The sequence below is a fragment of the Cydia pomonella genome, chromosome 5 (assembly GCF_033807575.1).
Source record: "Cydia pomonella isolate Wapato2018A chromosome 5, ilCydPomo1, whole genome shotgun sequence".
NCBI lineage: Eukaryota > Metazoa > Arthropoda > Insecta > Lepidoptera > Tortricidae > Cydia > Cydia pomonella.
In genome coordinates this window covers 19987568-20011806 of record NC_084707.1, presented here as the reverse complement: position 1 = coordinate 20011806, position 24239 = coordinate 19987568, and the positions used below count along the sequence as shown (strand labels likewise).

At 37.1% G+C, this 24239-nt stretch overlaps 4 protein-coding genes across 12 annotated transcripts in view; 2 read left to right on the top strand and 2 right to left on the bottom strand.

The window, feature by feature from the left end:
• The window catches only part of LOC133518032 (dynein axonemal heavy chain 7), a 45150-nt gene extending 43936 nt beyond the window's left edge, over positions 1-1214 (bottom strand). For both annotated transcript variants that reach the window (XM_061851581.1, XM_061851580.1), the window contains exon 1: positions 484-1214. In XM_061851581.1, coding sequence (XP_061707565.1) covers positions 484-778 — 295 coding nt within the window. In that variant the 5' untranslated portion in view covers positions 779-1214. The remainder of the gene's footprint in view (positions 1-483) is intronic.
• Positions 1215-1814: 600 nt separating this feature from the next.
• Positions 1815-5505, top strand: LOC133518036 (elongation factor Ts, mitochondrial). Of its 6 annotated transcripts, none has more exons than XM_061851594.1 (4): positions 1815-2001; positions 2757-2894; positions 3703-3954; positions 4859-5505. In XM_061851594.1, exons 2-4 carry the CDS (start codon positions 2871-2873, stop codon positions 5378-5380), a joined length of 798 nt encoding a protein of 265 aa, XP_061707578.1. In that variant the 5' UTR covers positions 1815-2001; positions 2757-2870; the 3' UTR covers positions 5381-5505. The 6 variants fall into 6 exon arrangements, with proteins under 6 accessions (XP_061707578.1, XP_061707575.1, XP_061707573.1 ...); XM_061851591.1 differs by having other exon boundaries at positions 2745-2894; XM_061851589.1 differs by lacking the exon at positions 1815-2001 and adding an exon at positions 2244-2381 and having other exon boundaries at positions 2745-2894.
• LOC133518038 (uncharacterized) lies at positions 5501-7329 on the bottom strand. The gene has a single exon (XM_061851598.1). It carries the CDS (start codon positions 6051-6053, stop codon positions 5565-5567), a length of 489 nt encoding a protein of 162 aa, XP_061707582.1. The 5' UTR covers positions 6054-7329; the 3' UTR covers positions 5501-5564.
• Positions 7330-12531: 5202 nt separating this feature from the next.
• LOC133518034 (villin-like protein quail) overlaps positions 12532-24239 on the top strand; it is a 24713-nt gene continuing 13005 nt past the window's right edge. Inside the window, exons 1-2 of one of the 3 annotated variants that reach the window (XM_061851585.1) lie at positions 12532-12984; positions 17128-17217. In XM_061851585.1, coding sequence (XP_061707569.1) covers positions 12970-12984; positions 17128-17217 — 105 coding nt within the window. In that variant the 5' untranslated portion in view covers positions 12532-12969. Of the gene's footprint in view, positions 13712-17127; positions 17218-24239 lie in introns of all 3 variants that reach the window. The other 2 variants (XM_061851584.1, XM_061851587.1) reach the window with 2 other exon arrangements.

Genomic DNA, 24239 nt, shown 5'->3' with positions numbered 1-24239 from the left:
AGTCGCGGCTCTGGGCCGGTTGATATCCCGTATGCGCTTCAACCACAAATCACTCTGACACCATAGCTTATGTGCCGTCAGAAAGTTTCCAAAATTGCGACTTCGGAAATGTATCATATTTTTGTATGGGAATCAAAAGTTTCCATTTCCAGAATGAAAGATTGCTTTGTTTCATGTGAAGTTTTCTTGAAATTTCCGAGAACTTTTCCATCTTTTTGGAAACTTTCCGCAACTTGCACAACTGTAATTATAGGTAGACCCCTACCAACATAGATACCAATTGTAATATTGATAGCAGCATATTGTAGATTTTGATAGCACAGACCATGCAAGTGCAATTTTAAACGTCAATCTTCTATGAAATTTTGACGTTAAAGCTAACACTTGCACAGTCTGTGCATTACAATTAACTGCAGAGTTGACTTGGTCGAACTCTAAACGCTTATTATTCTTTTTAGGTTATATAAAATAAACAAAGTTTACCAGAAGACTGTCTTCTGGGAGCTGCAGTAGGCTTCTTCTTAACAGGTTTCGGCGGTGGTGGTAATTTAAGAACTTCTTCAGCGAGTGAGAATAGCGGCCTTGTCCTAATTTTTAAGCTTTCGGCTGTTCTCATCTTTGGAAGCTTAGGTAATTTTGTGTCGGAAGTCGATGGTCCAGGGTAACTTTTCTTTCTCGTTGGTTTGCTGTTTTTGTCCATGGCGACTGAAATTGAATAATAGGTTATTCCCGGTTGAAGAGCAAAAGTTACGGCAATAGTTGAAGATACGACCGTCATTCGACAATAGTTATTTGTTTTACAAGGGGGCAAAGTTGTTGTTTAACCACTCGTGCTAATATTGATACCCGAGCAAGCAAAAGGCTCCAAAATTGAACCATGAAAATAACGAGTGGTTCGAGAGGTGGAATCTTAAGCGTTGCGAGGGTGTCAAGACACGAGGGTTAAAGAAACTTTGCCTCCGAGTCAAATACAAAAATGTTCACCACACCAACGCGAGGAAAATACTAATTATGAAATACCAAATCAAATCAAAATGAAAGCAAAAACAAATTCATTCGAAATCATCATTTAAAAGTCAATTCTACCAGCTAACATAAGGAAACAACTCAAAATTTGCATTACTTTGCCCCACACGTGGATAAAATGCAACTTTCTAATTCGTTTTTGAACAATCAAGATGGCTTTTACCAGTTGCTGTAGTGAAAAAATATTAGTAGAGTTAGACCAAGATAAGTCTGCGACGATTTTGATAGCACACGCAGTGCAAGTGTTATTTTAAACGTCTAACTTCTATGAAATTATGACGTGTAAATAACATTTGCACTGCTTATGCTATCAAAATCGTTGCAGACTTATGTCGTTATTTTTTTTAGAGGAAGCTTCTTCTGACCGGCTAGCATAACGTCATTGTCGCGTGCGACTCCATACTTAAAATCGCACTAGGTTTATATACTCGCGCGCGAGAACGCAAGTCATGCTTATAGTCTAGCAGGATGTACCACAGACCTGCTTGCATGAGTTGCTTTCTCGTGCGCAGCTCCAACCATCTTTCGTGACTTCAAGTATGGCCCGAACGCAACTCATGCTAGACGGTCTGATAGTTATAATATCATAGACTACAGAAGGCTTGCGTATTCAGTTATTTTCAGAAGACCGACATATTTTTTTTTATTATTATTTAAAATCAATACACAGCTATTAACTATTCACTATTTATACAAGATAACATAAAAAAGGTTTTCCCGACCAGCGTTTAAAGACATCTTTGCAAAGGTGCCCATATGAGCATAAATTAAACGCAAGGCGGTAAGGTATTTATGTCACTTCCAATCGACCGGCAATGTCAAATGTCAAAAGTAAAAAATTGACATATTTCCTTTCCGCGATTAATTTTCGCTTGTAAATTCTTTTACATGACATAAAAACTGAATGTTTTGCCAAGTCTATTAAATAGTTGACACTTAAAATACTTACCGAACCCACAAGTAACCAAACAAAAGGTAAGTTGTCCTTAGAAATTAGGTTATGCACAGAGTTTTTTTGGTTATGTATCTCAGTCCTATCGATCTCTTAACTTCTTCTCATAATTAATACTATAATCATATTAAAAACCTAAATTATAATAATCAATTTATCTACAAAACTACTCTGACAATATCCAATCGATCTCTTATCCATGGTAACTGTTTGAAGCCTTCATTTGTTTCTGTATCTATGGTGATGTTTTTGGCCAGTATTATCGTGCTAAAATCAATCAATAAAAAGTATTTATGCTCATATTATCTCAAGTATAATGTCAATTGGTAATACGACTGATAAAAAACTTAATTTATAGGTTAAGAATTGATAAATGAAGCAAAAAGTAGAGTGTTATTCAAAGGTAACTAATCTTAGCTGTTGCTTATGTCGCTCTATAGCTACATATAAAACCACAATGATACGTTCGAGCACTGGCCTTGATATAAGCAAGTACCTAGTGCCCCTTCCTACTGGGATGATGTCATAGGCTTGGCATTGGCTTTTTGAGCAAAACATTGATCAGTTTGTTTTTACTGAAGTGTTTAAAAATAACTAGAAGTTATGTGCAAAATGTAGACTTGTGTTAACTCTTATTTTTCTTGTGTGAGTGTGAAAGTGTTATTGATATTCTAAAGAAATCATATTCATGCTCAAGTATCAAATCATATTTAAGAATTATTTCTATTATGTTTAAAAATATGGTACTTGTTGACAATAATTTCAGATGATATTCCAGTTGGTGCGAAGCCTGCACACAAGCCCTCTATGCAGAGCAGTAGAGTCTTCACTGCTGGCTAAACTTCGGAAGAAAACAGGCTACACCATTGCTAATTGCAAAAAGGCACTTGAGATGCACAACAATGATTCAGAAAAGGTATGTTAGGCCAAATTTAATTCTTGTGTATTTTTATACTCAAAATTAAGAATTAACTATCATTATGTTAGATCTCTCCAAACTTTGCCTTATATAAAATCATGCAGGCCTATACTGGGTTTTTACAGTAGCTGATGTAGACCCAGACTTTCACTCTCTCAATACCTTACCAGGGACAGGGTCGCAATAGCTTGAGGGCTGGGCTAAAGCTATTGCTACTGTTCAGTTTTCCCATTTAACACAATTAGTAGTTAGTTTTTATGCAATGTGCTCCTAGGACCAACAAGTAAGTCTTCTATTGTATTAAATATTAGAGCATACCTCTGTATTTAGATTATGGTGCTTGTTCAGTTTAGTTTAGCTTTACTGTATTTTATGTTTTCTTTTACACCTTTTATTATGTGCATTGTAATTTTTTTTTGGGTTTCTTGCCTGCCAAATAAAGAATTTATTATTATTTAGTTTTATCACAGCTATTGTAACCTGTAATTCATCTATCCAAACTTACCACATCACATTAAACAAGTTATCTAATTCCCTGTTGCTGAACCATAATTATGACTAAATATAGTATTACTATGAATTATGTTATAGTTTGGAGTTTTTATATTCTATTCCATGCCAAATTATTCAAATTCTCTAGCCGCCCAGAGGCATATAAAAAGTTCTCCCATTTGATTATAATTTTTAATCTTTATTTTGACCAATCTAAATTGCGTTTGTCTTGGCATGGTAAAGAAAGTCAAATAAATATAAATTAAGTCGAATGAATTAATAAAATATAAGATTTTTTTTGTTTATCTTACAGGCAGAAACATGGCTCAACGAGCAAGCTCAAGCTATGGGCTGGGCCAAAGCTACAAAGTTAGCTGGACGCACAGCACTCCAAGGTCTCATAGCTGTCAAATTTGACAAGAGTCATGGGGCCCTGGTAGAACTCAACTGTGAAACAGACTTTGTAGCCAAAAATGACAAGTTCCAGAAACTGATGGAAGATGCTGCTGCGGCTTGTTTCAAATTCGCACACACCAACCTGCAAGCGAAAGGTCCAGTGACAAAGGTACTTAAAATTATTTATGTTTTTAAAAACTTGACAATGTCTATACAAAATCGCATTGCTCCAATATTCTCTTTATTGCCAGATGACATCACTAATGCAGCAGGTTTCAGTTCCATACATTTTGATCAATGCTTAGAGCCAAAGAGTAAAGTATACGTCTGGTTTTGGGTTCGGGTTTCGCAGCGTCATCTAGTGCTCGGAAGTTGAGTTATTTTTAAGTAGCAGTGGCAGCATGATTCCATTTTTATTGCTTGTCACTATGCCCGTCACTTTCGCACTTACATATTTGTTAGAATTTGATAGACATGGTGACAAATGGTAAAGAGCCGACCGTCTTAGCCCTATAGGCCTGAGTTTCATCTAATTTGTTTGACGCTCAGACTTCTATTCATAATAACTCTATTTTCATTCAATATATGATACTGAATATTGATGGAATGCAACTTTGTATAGACCTGAATCGTCAACAACCAAATTTTTATTTCATTCTGATTGCATAATCTGTCCAATAAGGAGAATAAGTTGTGGGTCCATAGCCACTAGGTGGCGGTCTCACTCATGCATATAACCGACAGAGTTTGCAAAATTATTTTGTTGTTCTGCATTGCTGACATTCTACAAAATCGGCGTAAGCATTTGCGATACTATCGTGAACTGTTTGTGTGCGTTTGTAATGAAGGTGCTTCGTACAATTTGTACGAGAAGTCCATTTACAATCTTTTTAACCCTCGCGCCTTGAAACCTTCGCAACGCTTAAGATTCCACCTCTCGGACCACTCGTTATGCTCATGGTTCAATTTTGGACTCTTTCGCTTGCTCGGGTATCAATATTAACTCGAGCGGTTAAATAACAACTTTAGAAAACAAATCACTATTAACCAATATACTGTTTTTTTTATTGCAGATGGAACTTGATAGCGAGCAGCTCGGTAGCCTATCCGCTGATGGCAAAAAGTTGTCTGAAGTCCTCGCGCTATTCATCGGTAACGTAGGCGAGAACGCCGTGCTGAGACGCGCCGAGTGCTGGAAGGCGAACAGCAAGGACGTGAAGATCGCCGGCTACACGCACCCCGCGCCGGCCGCGCCCGGAGACTACTCGGCCGGCAAGTACGGCGCCATGCTCGCCTACCGCCAGCCCGCCGACGCCGCCGACGTGGGCCGCCAGCTCTGCCAGCACATCGTCGGCTGCGCGCCCGCCAAGCTCGGAGACAAGAACACCGACAAGCCCGCCAAGGACTCCGACGACGAGACCTGCCTCATCTTCCAAGAATATCTCCTAGACCCCTCTTATACTGTCGAAGAAATATTAGAACAGAATAAAGTCGAAATCGTCGATTACGTTAGGTTCTCGTGTGGAGAAAATGTTGAAGCGAATATGCCCGGTGTCGAAAAACAGCCGTTGGACACGGTGCAAACGTTACAGTAGATTTAGCGATGTATGAATATGAATATACTTGTAAAGTTTTTGTTACGATGTTATTATTTATGTGCACGTAAATTAGGTGTTACTAGTTATACAGAATTTAAGAAATAAATAGCTTGAATATTCAATTCACTTTTTAATTAAGTAAATTACAGTTTTGTTAAACTAGCTACATATAGTAGGTAGATTATTTCTTGTGAGAATCGGCGTGTATCACGTTCTTCATTTTAGCCTGGCCTTTCCACAAGAACATTCTACAGTCTTTCTTCCAAAACATGGCTATTTGGCTGGGTTCAAAACAGTATCCATGATAGTTGAGCACCTCTGGGGAGACGACGTGAAGTGCCAATGTGTTCTGTTCCCGAGTACGGAAGGGGATGGCTGTAGCGGGTCGCAGCAGACATCCACAAGGACAAACCGTGGCTATTTTTGGTGCTGACATCACATTTATCCTGTTGCACAAATTCATTCTTTGAAAATTACCACAAAATCGAAGCTCTTCCACAGCTCCGGTGAAGGATTGCGTCGCTCGCAACGCTAATGGCCTCGCATTTTGATTCTCCGTACTACTTCGGAATCCAACTGAAGATAATGACTTCTTCATAATATTCGGACTGCCCTCAGTACTCCTATCTTCATACTCGCTCTCTTTATCCGAATTATCATCTGTTAACATTATCCTTACGAAATTTTGGCAGAATAAAAAGATGTGACAACATCTGTCAATTGTTTCGCGCCATACTGTTTTTTTTTACTTAAAAGTAGGTAGTAATCATAAATCCGATAAGGTTTATAACAAAAAAGGTAATTCAAAAAAAAAGAAATATCATATTTTTTAAAGGATTTTAGGACGGAAGTCTCGCTCGTGCAGTATCTTGGTGCATCCCTTTATGACGAAAACGTGAAGTTAGTTACCTTGTGATAATTAGCTACATTCGTGTCTATGTTTGATCTTGGAGTAGATGAAGAGGGTAGGAAGAGTTTAGGTACGAAAAGCACGCTAGATGTAGCTGTTCTGAGTATCAGAAATCCTGAATCGCATTATTAAGGTTTTTCTTGGGATAATGACTCCAACCAAAGCCAATCTCAATCTTATATTTACAATTAGTTCTCAAATCAAACACTAAATGGCGCTGTACAGTGTTACAGGTATCCTGAATCGCGCTATTAAATTTTTCCTTGGCATAATGATTTCGTCAATCTCTTTCAATTTATTTTTAACAATGAACACTTGACAGCGTCGTACCACAGATTGTGTAATAGTTCCAAAGAACTTGAGTCCGGGAGAAGAAACTAGAGCTTTCGGGGTTTCTCGGCTCCGTGCGGCAGCATTGCTCCCGGCAATGATTAGGGTTGGCACAACTTGACGTTCCTTTGCGTGCACAACTACAGATAAGATAATTACGTGAATTTTGATACCTAACCCTAAATAGCCAAAAGGGATAGTTCCATAGATTAGAAAGGGACAACATGATTCGGACATAACCGCGAAAATCAAAGTTCATGAATTTCCTTTCTGTACGATAGTCCTATTATTTATTCTGTGCTTAAGTTTTAATTCATTCATGTCAATATCGGTCTCGAAATCATTTGTACCAACTAACAAATTTAAAAACTTGCCATAGTTATATAACAGCATAGCGTAAAATCACTATAAGCAAATTAAGTTACAATAATTATAAGATAACCAGAGGGTCTACCGCGAACCACGTTCGACGTGTTGCCTCCCTGTCACACCTACGTACGAATTTAGAAGTGCGACCGAGAGGTAACATGTCGAACATGGTACGCGGTAGGCCCTCAGGGCATAAATAGTGGCAGCAACTATACTTTCCGGTGTAAAGTGTACATATTTAAAGTTTGCTACCTATTTCAAATATGTATGTAGAATATCTAATGTGTCTAACTATATATGTGTCGTATTAGTACATTATGATACAAGTGTGCTAAGTTGGTCATTACACATGAGGCGATATTGTGCGCGCGAGCTGTAAGCGAGCGCGCAATAAGATAGCCAATGTGGGTAATGACCAATGCACACGCGTTTCATACGACGTTTTCGACACACTTGTGAGGAAAAAAACAAACTTATAAATTGGATTTTTTTGTCAAAACAGTAAAAGTACTATTTTAAAAATGGTGGTTTACAGTTTTAACATCGAATAATTGCACCAAAGGCACTTATTCGCCAGTTCATTAAAGTAAGCTACCAACACGTTTTCCAAGAAAGACTGGGCGTTTTTACTGATTTTCCATTTGCCAATTATTTTTCTACCGATTTTGATGGTAAAAGGCTCTCGGCGTTCTCGGCTCTTTCCTCTATTAGTATTTCTGGTAGCATCAATTTTACGTGTTCTTCATTTTCAATGCTTGAAAATGACATTTTCGTCAATATATAAACTAAAAAAACCACGCTCAGTGTAGGGTTCCGTAGTTACTCTTCCGTCACAATAAGCTAAACTGGAGCTTAACCCTTTGACCGCCACGCGTATCGTACGCGGCGCGTAATCGTGAACCTTGTCGGTACGCATGAAGGTTGATATTGGGCTGAAGCCGCGCGCGTCTAATGACGTCTTTGGCGGTCAAAAGGTTAAAGTATAGTAAATTATTAACCAAGGGATGAAACGGTACCTTTCACCCAAGTTGAACAAATAGGCAAATTTACATATTCAGTACCTAATTAAAGTCTTTTTACTATGAAGGGAAAACTTTTTGCGATAACTCAAAAACAGCTAAACTGATCATGTCCGCTATAGTTTTCATTTAATGTCTTTCTTAAGCTCTACTTCCACGATTTTTTTCATATTTTTTGGACCTATGGTTCAAAAGTTAGAGGGGGGGGGACACATTTTATTTTTCTTTCGGAGCGATTACCTATCTCCAAATATATTAACTTTATCAAAAAATGTTTCTTAAAAACCCCTTTTAGTTTTAAAAGAACTTTCCAACGATACCCCACACTCTAGGGTTGAAGCGAAAAAAAAAATTCACCCCCACTTTACGTGTAGGGGAGGTACCCTAAAAAAAAATTAAATTTTTAGATTTTATTGTACGACTTTGGCGGTTTTATTGATTTATATATCCATGCCAAATTTCAGCTTTCTAGCACCAACGACCACGGAGCAAAGCCTCGGACAGACAGACAGACAGACGGACATGGCGAAACTAGTTGACTACGGAACCCTAAAAACATACAAAACTATTTCAATTTTATGACAAATACGGAAAATGGCAGGCGCGTTATTTTTTTTTTTACGCACGATTCCAATGCGCGCGCAAGGCAAGGGCGCGAACGAAATCGACAAACAGCCAATTAAAAAATTTTTAAAAAAGCTAATATTTTCGTATTTCTATTCGACGAATGGAGATCAAATCGATAAACTGTTATGTTTATTAATTAACGGAATTTACGAGATAATTTAATATATAAATTATGTTTGGTGTGATAAAACCTCTTTGAACTAACATTTTAAACCTAATAGTTGGTTTAAAAAAATGTATTACTCGACCAAATTAAGAAGGCTCCGTTTCCATGCATATTATTAGCAATCAGTTACCTTCTCAACTCAGTCGGATAATATAATGAAAAAGCACGATTATTATAATATACTGAAAAAGCACATATACAGTTTATTTTTAAGATTATGAGCCAAAACTCGGTGGAATAAAACATCGTTTTGAGCAAGTGTGTTGAAATAATTATTTGTACAACAAGAGAGAAAGTTTGATATTTCTTCGAGTGCTTATTTTGAGTCCCGTACAAGCGAAAGATTCTATATTAGATTCACGAGCGTAGCGAACGTAGAATCTTGAGCGCTGGTGGCCTAGCGGTAAGAGCGTGCGACTTGCAATCCGGAGGTCGCGGGTTCAAACCCCGGCTCGTACCAATGAGTTTTTCGGAACTTATGTACGAAATATCATTTGATATTTACCAGCCGCTTTTCGGTGAAGGAAACATCGTGAGGAAACCGGACTAATCCCAACAAGGCCTAGTTTACCCTCTGGGTTGGAAGGGCAGATGGCAGTCGCTTTCGTAAAAATTAGTGCCTACGCCAAATCTTGGGATTAGTTGTCAAGCGGACCCCAGGCTCCCATGAGCCGTGGCAAAATGCCGGGACAACGCGAGGAAGAAGAAGAGCGAACGTAGAATCTTGAGCGTAATAAGGGACTCAAAAGCGCACGAGATGTAAATAACTTTGATCTCGTGTAGTACACAACACTTTTCACGTCGGCAGTGGGAACATATTCGAAAGGTAAAAATACAACCTGAAAAAATGTAATCCGTCTTCATCACTATTTCACTCGTGGTTTCTGAAGGTATTCTAACAATTAAGGTTAATTACCGCAATAAAACAAAACGAAAGAAAATTCAATAAAATAATGAAATAACAAACATTTTATAAAAAAAAAATCAACTATAGGAGTGATCGTTAAAAGTAAAATTATTTACTCTGCGTAACAATTGCGTAATTTTTTATAAGTTAATGGTTTTGATTGTATAATAAAAAATGTAAAATATGGTGTTTATATTCATATATTCATTCACAGTCTATTATTAACCGTCAATATATCGTTGAATTACGTGTGAACTTTTTGTCTCTTTCTTTTTGCTAATGACGTGAAAGGGACAAAGAATAGAATTCAAATATTTCGAACTTGTATTAGGCCCGCATGTTGAAATGACATTCGTATATAAAGGTCTCTTGTATATTATTTTGTCTCACTTAGTGAGTAAAATGCGATTTTGCTCACTGTTTTTAAGCAGCAAATTACCCTTGTTGGAGCTGCTGACGGGAAAAAACATTACATGTTTAATGAAATTCCATGGTCTAGCTTGTATAGACCGCAGGCCAGGAGCATATATCGTCATCAGTCATCGCCTCCCGGCTGGTACTTTGTCAGATGATAGTTTAGATGCTGTTTTAAATATAAAACATGGTTGTCTGTAAAGTTGGTTTATGGAAGATAATTTTGCGTGATAACGTTATAAGAAAACATTGATGAAAAATTGCTTACTTTTATTTATGATTTGAATTGAATTATTATCACTGAATTATCATTATTTTGTACAATACAAAGAAGGAGTTAATTGAAAAATACAATTTTTTCGATAAATTAACATTTATTTGCTTATTAACTTAAATTATACAAGTAACAATGTGCTATTAACAACTGATATACATGTGTGATATTTAAGATCCTCCAATGTGCGTTATGCTTCTGTTTTAACCTTTTTAACGTTTTATCCTTTTGTACCTTTTTAATTTTGACACTGCTTGACACTTGTTATTGATCTTTGTACTTTTTACATTTATTGTATATATGTATAGTAGGATTTTCTCACGTTACCATGGCGATCTGTCCACAAAGTGGCACCTTTTCATATATATATATATATATATATATATATAAGACGTTATCACGTCAAAAAACGTCAACCGGTTGTATCGCGGTGGAAAGACAAGATATGAAGGGGGAACTGAAAACCAGTGATAGGCCAGCCAGTCTGTAACGTATGTGTGTGACAATAAGTAATTATTATTCTTATTAAAAATACCCGCCTTATACCACTTTATGTCCGCAAAATACCTATGCGTAATGTGTAAATTGCGTAATCCGTTTATTTCAAACGCCTGATGGAATGCTACATACATAGTTTCATGATTTTGTTTTACTATCATAAAAAGATAAAGCGCTTATTTTTCATGTTCATGCGACCAGCTGACGATCTTGCGCGACGCGAGACAACCGGCTGATGATTTTTTTAAATAACAGTAGCATCTGAACCATCATCTGACAAAGTATAAAACGGGCGGCGATGACAAATTTTTCTTTTTACGTGTTTCGGTGGCTGCGATTTCTCACCCCACCAACGGAGCGGCAGCTGACGTCCATGAGGGTGCATCACACATAGCCGTTAACATGTTTTCGCCCGGGAGGCGATTGGTCAAGGAAATCTGTTCCAGGCTCGTGGTCTACTATCGTAAAAATATGTAAACTCCCCGACATGAGCTGGACTTTTAAAAATCTATTTCTCACCAGCTGTCGCGCCCTCTATATCTAATCTTCTTGTTGTTTAAAGAGGTCAAATAACAAAACCAAATAATCCGGTACCGTTGCATACAAATCGTAACGCAGTTGACAATAGCAAGACAAAAGCAAGGTCGTTTTTTGCTGGCTACTCGTGCGTACTGTATCGAATCAATTTGAGCAGGAACACATCCCGCCCGATATTGTGTAGGCGTAGTAACGGCAAATGCAAACAATCTGGGGCGGTAACTTGCCAGTCATTGCAATCCCACTACCTGCTAAGTAAAATATTGACTATAATAAGTGAGATTAAGACAAATTATCCATTCTAACATTAGGTTTAGGTATTGTATAAGTGAGAAACTTATAAAAAGTTTTGATTAATTACTAAACCATTTCGACTAACAGGCCAATTCGAACGTACTCTGATATCAAAATGATATCTAAATGATATAATTTAGTTTTCATGCGTCTCGCTTGCGCCAATACATGTATGGGCAAGTACCTACGAGCGAAATGTATGATAATATGACTAAATGACGTGTTATAATTGGCCTGTATGTTAAACAAGGTTTTTAAATTCGGGTCACTTTTTAGAATTTATTATTCTGAGAATAAACAGGGATAGATATATAATTACATTATTAAGTACATTTAAAGCACCAGCACTTTTGAGAATATCGTCCTCCCCGCGGATGTATAGACAGCCACACAAAGCATGGTTGACCAAATCTCAATAGGAACGGTCTACCTATCTAGTATGCAAGCTGAGTAACATACCGCCGTTTTACAGGCATGGGGCCTATCACTACATCCTACAAAACTAAGTCCCCCGCCGCGTTTTTCTGTTGGTATGTATGTTCGCGATAAACTCAAAAACTACTGAAAACCGAATGAAAACGGTTTTCAGTTATCAATAGAGTGATTCTGCGAAGCCGGGGCGGGTGGGTCGCTAATTGCATATAATAAAATACAAGCTAATACTACCTATATTAGTGATTATATGTGATACAAAATCACTAATAGTACTAGCTTGTATTTTATTATGCAATAGGCTCATGGCATTATGTACTCTGTGTGAACTAATATGAAATCAAAACTATTTTACCTTTTGTGGGTAGTTAACAAATAACTTACATCTGTCTAAATTTGGCAAGCATCTACCTCATGTGCATGCATTATTTTGTTGTCACGTCATTGTGTTTACGGACGTTACGAATCCAAATTATAAACGAAAGTGAATGAGCTCATGTCGAAGCTCACAAAGTGCGCGTCCGAGCGTGGATCCTGGCGCTGATTCCTATCGGTGACTATTGTTCGTCACGGCGCAACCAGTTAAAGTGTTGCGTGATATTTACACATACTTGTTGGATCTAGAGTTTTAAGATATACTGGTTAACCTCAAACGATTGCTCGTTATGGTCAGTCGGTGGAATAAAATGCTAGTCCCATAGTCCTCCTGCCTCTGGTGTCAGTGTATGCGAGCCTGGGCTCTGTCACCGTGGCTCCTGCATTCCGCGAATCCATTAGCAAATAAGAAAGTGAGATAACAGAAGACGTGGATGGATGAATATCAGGTTGGGCATCTTGCAAGCGTTGTGCAAAAACTATTTTAATTGGTGGGCTGTTTATGAATATAGTTGTTTTGTATAGGTGGTGGAGCATGAGCGTTATTGATTTGAAATTTATTTAGAGTAAGTTGAAATCACCGTTTAATATTTTTCTCTCATATTTTACTTAACCTTAGTACAAAATACAAACTTAAAACTTTTGAAATTTGTAGATGAATAAAGAAAAACTCAAGATTTCTACCTACTTACAAAAATCTAACTTTCCTTAGCATTCATAAGTGAGATGTGTAAAAGTAAACTGCAATTTGAGAATCGCTCCGTAAAACAAAGTAATCGTGGCAAAGAGTAATTTGTCGTTCATTACTTCAAATAATTGAGTGAGTAGTTAAGACAGCTGTCGAAGCCAGATGAAACCGTGATAGCGGCCACCAATCAATCGGACGTACGTCCCGCCTAGACTTTCGCGGGAATTAATGTATTCTCCATTTTATTAAGCGTCAGCGCAAGAAGCGTGAAACAATTTTCTTTTTTCACATTATTCGCTGGCCAACGGTTAGTCCGCGGAGAGTGTGTGAGCGCTGCGGTCGCCTGAGTCGTTCCAGTGTTTACAAATCGGTCTGATAGCAGTGATAGCATCTTCGCAATCTAAGAGTGCCGCGCGGTGATGGGAGCGGGCCCGGTCGGCTCCTGACCACACACGGAAATGCATGTCCTGGAGATTGGCGCTGACCAAGTAATGTTCCAAACTCAAGTGTTTTGTTTTAAGGGATGAGGTAGTGAAAATAGAAAAATGAAGTTTATATTTATCATGCTTGTGGGTTAATTTGTATGTTTTTTATAACATAATTTTTCACTTAATTGACCGTGTAATATACATGTAGGTACTTAATATTTGCTGTATCATAAACATTTAATGGGTCAGATTTTCCCACCTTGTTGCATTACCTACCTTAGTTTGGATCTCGGGGCCGCGGCGGGCCTAGTCGAATTATTTTGTTTTTCGTATTGGCCTTTTTGACAATCGTACCTTACCAACTACTTATTCATTATATGTGTAGTGAAGGTAGGAAGTTAAATGTCTTGTTTATAAACTTGCTTGTTTAGAGAAGGATACCGTTATTTATTCTATTGTATTAGGCACTTTTTGAGTATAATAAGAAATTATTTCAATTTTATGTATTTTTGGTAAGTATATAATAGGTAACCTATTGTATTCGTTCCATAGGTATCTTTATCATCACATAACTAAGTCACAATTAAACTTTCGTGACTACCAGCTTTCTTTCTTTCTTTTTTCATTACAGCACCGATCAATTCTAATCAAATAAATTGTACTCGAGTCTAATAATTATTACGGGAAATAGTTAAATAGTAGGTAGTATTCAAGCAAAGTGTAAAACACTGTCTTTTTTTATACTACGTCGATGGCAAACAAGCATACGGCCCGCCTGATGGTAAGCAGTTTCCGTAGCCTATGTACGCCTGCAACTGCTGCTGCTCTGCTGGCGCGTTGTGTGGCGTTGTCTGTTGTCAATAAATTTGATTTCCAAATTAATTTTGAAGGCAACAGCGTTACGCGTCACAGGGACAAACGCCCTTCACTTCAAGAAACTTATTAATTATTTAATTATAAATCAACCCTTATAGGATCACTTTGTTGTCCGACTGTTGCGTCAGTTAAGTCAAGACCATATATCTGTGGTCAAGACCCTCTATCTCGGTATCGAGTTGAAATTAGAACCATATATTTAAGTCTTCACACTCTTTACGCTGTGAAAAAATCAAACTTCTAAGTTACCATTAAAAAAACGGCCGTTCAATGTCGCAATAAACGTATATTTCGACACTCTCAAGGGAATCAGTACATCAGTACTTCCCGTTGGCCAAAAAATACAGGAACAAATCTAAAACTTTAAAATTTTAAAAAATAAGTGACAGTTGTACGGAACCCTCGGTGGGCGAGTCCGACTCGCACTTGTCCGGTTTTTTTTTAGGAAATTACAGTAAGGCCGCGAACTGGACGCAAGCGGCGAGCGACAAATCAAGGTCGTTCATAGGTTCATACATTGTATGAATGTATAAACGACCTTGCCGAGCGCAATGTATGAATGGCCTTGATTTGCCGCTTGCGCCCAGTCCGCGGCCTAAGGTAGTCTAGTAAACTAGACAATTGTTAGCCGCTCCCAAACCCATTGTAAAGATTAGGCAAGCTAGCCACAAACACGTATTCTTCTATTACGAAGGCTCTGATACATTGAATTGATCCAAGGGACGCTCCCACGGCATTAGACGCACCCTTTCTTAATACATTAGCCTAACCATTGTGCAGGTATACCCACCCTACAATACATCTATATCCTGAAAGACTGAATAGTGATTGGTGACTTGTATAGTGAAAATTTAACAATTAATAGGTACTCACTGAAAACTGAAAAAAATAATATGTACTCACTTAGATTATTTTGTCATAGGGCAGAGAGCTTTAAGAGCTTACCCTTCTGTCGAAAACCTCGGCCAATGGAAATAAATATGTATTGTATAGACTGACGTTTATCTGACATGGCCATTTGTACGTTACGTTACAAATAGCCATACATTTGACGTGCCCCTGCCCCGCAAAAATCGGCAGCATATCGGCAGACAGTTTTGTACAGAAATTGCGTCACAAACAACAAACCGACAAGGCGTCTCCAGTTGTTAAATCCTCCAAGTCAGGGACACTTCAATCCTTCCTGCCGGTATCACCTAGTTGCAGTATGTACCTATTTGCATTCATAGCTCATAGGACCAAGTTGACTTCATAATGATGATCGTATTTGTATACGTAACAGCTTGATGATGACAGTAGGCTCAATCACATAATGCAAAAAAAGACATTTACAGTACATATGGGGCTACTTTATAGCACTAGTGCGAGAAGTAGCATATTACGTTACTGTGTCGAACATTTAAAGGGCCATATGTACTGTAAAACGTTGTACGATACATGTGCGAATAGGTAATTCGCAACTCGTGTCGATTTAAAACACTCCCTTCGGTCGTGTTTTAATTTATCGCTACTCGTTTCGAATTTCCTATTTTTCGCACTTGTATCGTAATGTACTATTATTTTATATAAGCCATCCACACTAAGCCTGTATAGGTATCCTACACGTACAGTCGACGTCAAAGATATGTTTACATGTAAACTTATGTTTGACGTCGACTGTACAGGGAGCCAAATGGAAAAACGGAACCTAAAAGAATTATTTATTTATTTTATTTAATCTTTGTTGCACATAATAAACACACTGTACAATAGGCGAACTTAATGCCGTAAGGCATTCTCTTCCAGTCAACCTTTAGGCAAAGGCGGCAAAGCAGATAAGTTGTAGGCGGTGCAAAAACATGAGGTATAGATGATACAATTAGGTACATGTATGAACACAATACAATCATAAGAAATACACAAACATAAACATACATATATATAAATAATATAGATGCAAATACATATATTTACATATACACATAATATATGAAATGAGATGAACTTACAAAGCAGAAACACTAAGATTTTGCAGTGCTGCCAGCAAAGTGCTCACTTAAGATTTATGAAGTGAAAACTTCTTTAGCGGCGCTTTGCACTTTATGTGATGGGGAAAAAATGTTAAACTCGCGACAGGTCAGGAGACCGACAGATACGTCAGATTGAAAATTCGTAAGACGGACACGTGACCTGATCGAAAGACTATTACAATGTCATTGAAGCCTGTAGACCGCAATAAATGAATATTGTATTTTACCACGTAAATGATAGTACTTTTATACTGATAATTAAAGCAATTCGTGCATAATTATTCCTTAACCATTCCAAAATATCAAAAATTCACAACGTAATATTCAAGTTTTCATTTCTTCCGCTCCCGGAGTGCAACCCGTTGATTTTTTTTTAAAGCAAACACTGTCTAATTTTGACAGGGAGACTATTCCAAAGGCGAGCTGCCTGAATAGATTATCACCTCTCGTAGTTACTATCTAAACTATACTCAAGGACAATTAAACTTTGTAATATATTTTTCATCCTAACTGACTTGTTTTAGTTATTTTCATTGCTATTGAGTATTCATTCCTATAAAAAGTTTTAAAAGCTAATGTTTGTGGCGACAGGATGAGGATGGCGGGAGCACTCGCGTCGCGGAAGCGGCGTTCCGGACCGTGCCGCGTGACCACACCGCCTTCATCATCTGGAGGGTCGCGGTAAGTATTCTAGAAATCCAGATTAATTAGTACTAGCGTAGGTATATCACGCGTCTTTTGACTTGACACATACTTAGTCACGCAAATACGCCATAGATATTATACTGGTTGGGTTTATGTATGGCTTTGCTATAAATATTTTCGACGACCGGTCTGGCCTAGTGGGTGGTGACCCTGCCTATGAAGGCGATGGTCCTGGGTTCGAATCCCGGTAAAGGCATTTATATAGGCCGAGCACAGATATTTGTTCCTGAGTCATGGATGTTTTCTATGTATTTAAGTATTTGTATATGATAAATATCGTTGTCTGAGTACCCACAACACAAGCCTTCTTGGCTTACCGTGGGGCATAGTCAATTTGTGTATAAATAAATGTCCTTATAATATTTATTTTCATAGTGTAGATATGTAGATATCAACCGTCTAATCTAGGGACACTCATTTTAGTCAAAAGCACCTCTAAGGAACATTGAACGTTGACTGTCTAATAAGTAAGACGCAAGAGACAGTGCCTTTATTATCAGAATATATAATCAAACTCGTACTTGACTTTCATTCAAGTCAGCAGGTGTCGTGCCCCATGCGGGCCCATTACTGTTTTCTAAATAATAACATTTTCTCTAACAATAATGTGGCCAGATAAGTCACCTGACCTATCACGCACGCCTAATGCATCACTTGTCATTCACGCCACGTGGGTAATTTGAGATAGGTACGACTACCTTTTACTACGAGCATTAGATGGCGGTTTCGTAAGAGCCAAAGGTATGGCACCGTAAGTATCATTATTTTACTATTCGTTACTTCTTATACGACTACGATAGTATGATGGAGAAGTGTCCACAGTCATCGCGTCCCGCAGCCATGAGGATATGACGAAGAAGATGATGATAGCAATAGGTGCGTCTTGCATTTAAATGTCGGCCTAAAAACGCTTCCAACTACTACAGGGTTTTAAATAGGTTGCGCTTACCTAACTCTTAAAGGAGACTCATGAAGTCATGAAGACTTGCTCCGCTAACAACTTACAAATAGTCTAACAAATGGTGCAAAAATTTTGCGACAAAAATCGATCTAGCTAGGTCATATCTAGTTTTATACATTCTCCGAGCAAGGCTCGGTCTCCCGGATATTAAAAACCTATATTGCATAATTACGATGGCCCACACTGTTAACTGTCCATCGGTGGACCTTATTACAAAAGGCATAAGGTATGGATGTTTGTACAATACCTATGCTTTTGTTCATAAGTTAAAAATTGATTCAAACCTAAACTGTGCTTAATGCATATACTTAAAAAAGGATAATATTTTATTTTATCCTTTTTGAAGTAGGTTTTCTTTTTTCTTCGAAAATAACTATGTATAAAATGTTAAACGTGATTCGCCTAAACATTCCTTAAGAGCAATTCCTAGCTGAGCAACTTTTCAAATCTCGAATTTTTGAAGCTATGTTTCTGTCGCGCTGCGGTGGGCGGGAGCCGGAGCTATCTAAGTGTGAGTGCGCGCACACAGACGCGAGACTCGTGCGCTCGCTCATTGCGCGCCGTTCCGTCGACATCGCCCGTGAGCCAGACGGAATTTATTCTGCGCTGCCCGACGCAAGTTGTTTTTGTTGTTACCACGTAATATTGTTTTCCATTTTTATATTATACTGTATCTATTACACCCTAATACCAAACACCCTATCACCTGTACTAAATGTATTTTACACCTATGATGACAAAATAATAAATGATTGATTGATATTAATTACCATATAGGTAAAAACTGCAAAAAAGAATGATGTCTCAGCTTCGGTTGTCGTCGTACAGTCAAGTGCAAAAATATGTATCGAAAGAATCGTCTCATAAATATGGTACTACGCTCTTATTACACTGGAATAAGATGCTTTGGGACATATTTTTGAGTAAGATGTGTACACCCATATTTTTACACTTGACTGTACCTATCCGTATCAGTAAGTTGGGAGTGATCATGCTGTGTTGTGAAATTTTGTAAGTAGGTATAAATATACCTATGGTTAAACTACAATCTATTTAACTAGTAGTACGATGGGGCTAAACTTGGGCCGCCTTATTGAAGAACGTATCGCAATGACAATCTGGGTAAAGTATGTTGGGATAATGCCGGACAATTTTGGGACTAATTGAGAGAACTCGTGAAAAAATGTTTTTTCGAGATCTCAACACGTGACAGATTCTTGAAGTACGTAGCGAATCGTTAAATAATAACCGTAGATTCGGCCTGAATTTTGGTAATCTTCAATATAGAACGGTTTTAGTTTTGTACTTGTGTAAAGATGAGACATACTTTTTTTTAGGGTAACGAGTGTTTTGCCATCAAGGGAGAACATTGGATGGTGAAAAAAAGTTGCTTCTAATGGAAAGAGAATAAGGTATCACAAAGAAATAGGTCCGGTGTCTACCCTTTTGTATCCGATCTTAACCCTGATACAAAAATTGATAAAATTGTGGCTCTCAAACTTTGATACCTATGTCATAAGGCAATTTGATAAGTAAACAATGCGCTAAGAAACCTCTTATTGTAAGGTTTACCCGAAGTAATAAAAAAAAAACCACTAAAATAATAGATACGTTGCGAAGTTTTGACAATTTAAGATTTCGTGAACTGTACAGGTTTAGGGAAAGTGTAAATGTACTCGTATTGTTTATTGAATGGAATGTACTTGAAGATATTAAGTACTTAGGAGGGACAAAAATCAAAATAAAAAATAATCGTGCCCAGTCATTTTTAATGAAGGTCGCCAAAAAAATAAGAATCAAACTTAGAAATCAAAAAGACTAAGTAGTTCTTTAAAAAGGTCAAGGTCACTGAGAACCCATCTTGAAGTATGGAAAATAATTAAAATTGCGATTTTGTTGGTTTTTTTTTGATAAAATGTAAGGATCGTATGTAAAGAGTAAAGTAAATATATAGGAAAAGAGAGCCCTCTTGAAGCATTTTAAGGAAACTAATTTCGAAGCCCTATCTCTATTTTGTATCCAAAACTAGCAATGTATGTATGCGTGCACATCTACATATGCATCCGTATGTGTAGGTACTTTATTGCGAAAAATTGCTCATTTATTTTACTCGATTTTGTTATAAATTTCAACATGTATCATCATCCCTATACAATATAAATACTCTTTATTGCACACTTCAATAAAAGAAAATTTAAAACACATAAGCACAGGTAAACAACATGCGGTCTTATCGCTAAAAGGCAACCTTTGGGTTGCGGAAATTAAAAAAAATACATTGTCAGTAACCGTCGCGCTGGTAGTGGTACTGGATAAAAATAATGGTACGAAAGTGTGATCAAGAAAACAATAAATGTGATAATTAAGGTCAGTAGGTAAATTGAAGAAAATTTAAAGTTTGATAATCACTGCTGTTTTTTAAATAGGTAAAGATCTGATTGTTTCTGGTCCGATCTTTCCTGGAAGGGTCAAGATCGGATATCGGTCTACAGCAGTGCTAGGTCTGTTAACACAATTACAAAAACAAACACAGTTTCATCACGATACGCAAAATAAATTACAGAGCGAAGATCGGATAGAAGGAAGAATTCGCGAAATTTACCTTGCTTTCTGTGATTGCACATAGCACAAGCCCGACTCCCTGAGCGACGCGGGACACTGACAGTCGAGGCGCAATGAAATGGCGTCTTACACAATGTTGCCTACATTAAAAAATAAAGCCAAATTAGGAGGGGAAATGAATGTCCTACGTTCTTCACCCGCATCCGGTATTTACCCAACATACCTTAATCGTTGAACCGCCGCATTTCAAAATGGCCCTTATTTTGATATCGGCTAGCCGTAATGTAATACGGCGGATTATACAATACGACTGCGATACTTATAAATAAATACCCTCGTTAATGTAATTTCATTAAATTTGCTATCTAGTGGCAAACATCAAAGTAGTTATCTTTTACTTGTGACGCACAAGTGTGAGCAATGTAAAATACTATATTTCAAAAAAAAATTGCCTACTACGTAATAAAAGAAAATGTCATTATTAAATTATAATACGAAAGGTGGTCTAATCGCAAAATGCTGTCGTTTTATTTAAAATAATGAAATAATTAGACCAGTTCCGAAAGTACCGGGAAATCCCGGTTCTTTAAAACAGTACCGGTTCTGCAATCCCTAATAAGGATGTTATGCCCATCACTATTCCTTCTGTGTACGTATATTTAGAAACTGTCTCCGCCTCCAATTCGTGCGATAAGGACAACTGCAGCTCGGACCGAAATTCACTCGCAAAAAACTCAAAAATCGAGGTTTCGCTCTCGACTGTTTCCTCCTCCAAAACGCAACTAATCATTATGAAATTTTGGAAATTGCAAGAGGAAGAAATAATCTATGCCGCTATGTTTTGATTTTTTGGATATTTTTTGTCATATTTGTATACTATCCCTTTTTTTACAGCCAATTTAATTTAGCCGTTTTTGCGATTTTCGAGGCGCTGTATCTTTCTTCAAAATAAAATAATCCAAAAAAGCAAAACATAGAGGCACAGATATTGATGATATTGATCTTATTTGAAAAAATCACTGCTCTAGGTTAAAAATCCAGAGAGGAATCAGTCGAGAGCGTTTGTATGGAAAAATCGCAACTAGGAATTCCTCTTAAACGAAAAGATTACTCTGCCAAATGAAAATCGTCCAATAATAGTGCTGCTAATTTACACAGAAGCGAACTGTATGTGAACCAAGAATCTGCGTAACGTTAGTCGATACCTATACGAGTATAAGTAAATCCAAACTCAATTATCAGCTCAATATAGCATGTTTTTTTTTTTCATTTTCACCGCGCCAAGAAATTTTGCCATTTACAGTTGCAAAAAAAGATAAGGTCCAGCGGCTGCAATGGCTCTAGACGTTTCCGATCGAATTGCTTGAGTGCCGTTACTGCGCCCAACGGAAACGGTTAATTAAAACAATAAGAGGGTTCTCGCTCAAAAACCGTAATTATCGTCAAGTTCTGTCACTTTAATAGTGTAGGTTAAAACTTAATGGCTTGTATCTCCAAAATCTTAATTCATGAAAAATAACAATAGTGTGAATGTCAACACATTTAGGTTATAGTTTTTTTCTTGGGTAAATTCTCCGTGAGAATTAGGTACTTAGATAGTTACTTACGAACAAAAACATTATTTGGCGAGACATCGTATAACCGCGTCATGCGAAAGGTCAGCGGAAGAAAAGGCGTTATTACCACCATACCACCACAAATTATTGTGTTTCTGTACTTATCTTGAAATTGAAAAAAATGCAAATGTGGAAAGATTGGACACTTTCTATATGGCATATATCATAATTTTTGAATGGGCAGGATATAATCTTTGTAAACTTTCAATGGTTCTATAAATTAAGAAAGAGTCAAAGATACATTATGTTTTTTATAGACATTTTGATAATAAGTTAGGTATGTCTAATATAATGAACATGATCATTCGCATCGTTAACTTTTATTACACTGCATTTTCTTCAGAGGCACGACCAAATATCGGTAAGAAGATCACTGGCCGTAGATCAATTATTTGGCGCTATCACGACTAGCACAATAGAGAATCGGTCGTGACTTTATTATAATCTTCATTTCGCTTGCGCAAGAAGTAAATTGGCATGTATTAGTACCTTTTGTGTGAGCAAGTCGTAAAGTCTAGTGGCGAAACGTAAGCCTGTAAGATATGCGAGTCACTCCTTACAGATTATTTAGGCACATGATTTGGACGTTAATACTGTTTGAAATAACGACTTGACAACTGCGATAATAGTAGGATATAGGCTATATGTTATCTTACTGTGGAATTTAATGTAATTAGTGTCATTTCGAGCGGCTACTTCCTAACGTGAAATACATAGAGCTGCAAGAGAAAGTGTACAGTTAGTCGAGTGCAGCATAAATTGCAGCGAGATGCATGCTAACTAGCAGGCAACTGCAACACGCTCGCTGGTCGCGCGCAATGCGATTATTGGCACTTGTTAATGTGGATAATCTAAATCGCATAATGGGAAAGATTATTTACTTAGTTAAAGCAATAATTCTATGTATTAATCTCCCGATATTTACGGTTTAAGTATGGAAACTGAAATAATTGGAAATTTAATTTCTTCAACTAATACTTACTTTTACACCGTGTTTTTATTGAATTCCGTTAACTCCGGGTTACGTTTACGGGGTAAGTACGTTTAAGGAAACTAAATGGCATAGTTAATTTAAAAAGAAAATATATTTTATATTTTAATTCAACCAAACAATTGAAAACTGTGGCATATCAATATAATTTCGAACATCGATCGTCCAAGATAGTACTTAGCTTTAGGAGCAAATATATACACTCGTACTAAACACGAATCAATATGTAAACAGGCCCTAAGGGAAGTGTATACTGTCGTAATAGCCTTATATAATAATAATTATATAAAAATAAATTATTGATTATCTCCGAAATGGGGTGATTTAGAATACCGGTGTCTTTGAGAAAGTTACTTAATTTAATCTGAGGAATGCACCCTTGAGATTAAAGGAAATGAAAAAAAAACACGGTGTATAGTAGGCACATTTAGCTTCAAAACACCAACACAATTACAATTACCTATTACATTAAACATCGTTATCTACCTACTAATTAAAGTATTATCTATTTGCATTCTGTTACTTCAGAGATCTTTATTTGCATCCAAGTACACTTTGCAATTACAATGTAACATTCAGGCACATGGACCCTCCCTGGTAGGGCGTCGCAAAAATTCTTAAAACTAAAACAAATACATGTAACTACTTAAGTTTTATACATGTAACAAGCATGACGTGACTTAAAATAAATATTAATAGTAATAGTAGTTTAGGGACAATTTAATACTTAACAATTTAAACAAACTAAAAGGTGTTCTGTAACATATCACAAGGTATCCTCCATGAATTTCGATATACTGTAGTAGCATTTCTCAATCAGCTTACTTTTTAGATTTTTTGTAAAACTAGAGTATGTTTGTGATTTTTT

Bases quoted from the DNA above. Each gene is read 5' to 3' on its own strand.
- LOC133518038 (XM_061851598.1), bottom strand. From the start codon at position 6,053: ATGTTAACAGATGATAATTCGGATAAAGAGAGCGAGTATGAAGATAGG.
- LOC133518036 (XM_061851589.1), top strand. From the start codon at position 2,352: ATGAAGCAAAAAGTAGAGTGTTATTCAAAG. The intron at 2,382-2,744 runs GTAACTAATCTT...CAATAATTTCAG, and splicing joins AAGTAGAGTGTTATTCAAAG to ATGATATTCCAGTTGGTGCG. The intron at 3,955-4,858 runs GTACTTAAAATT...TTTTTATTGCAG, and splicing joins CGAAAGGTCCAGTGACAAAG to ATGGAACTTGATAGCGAGCA.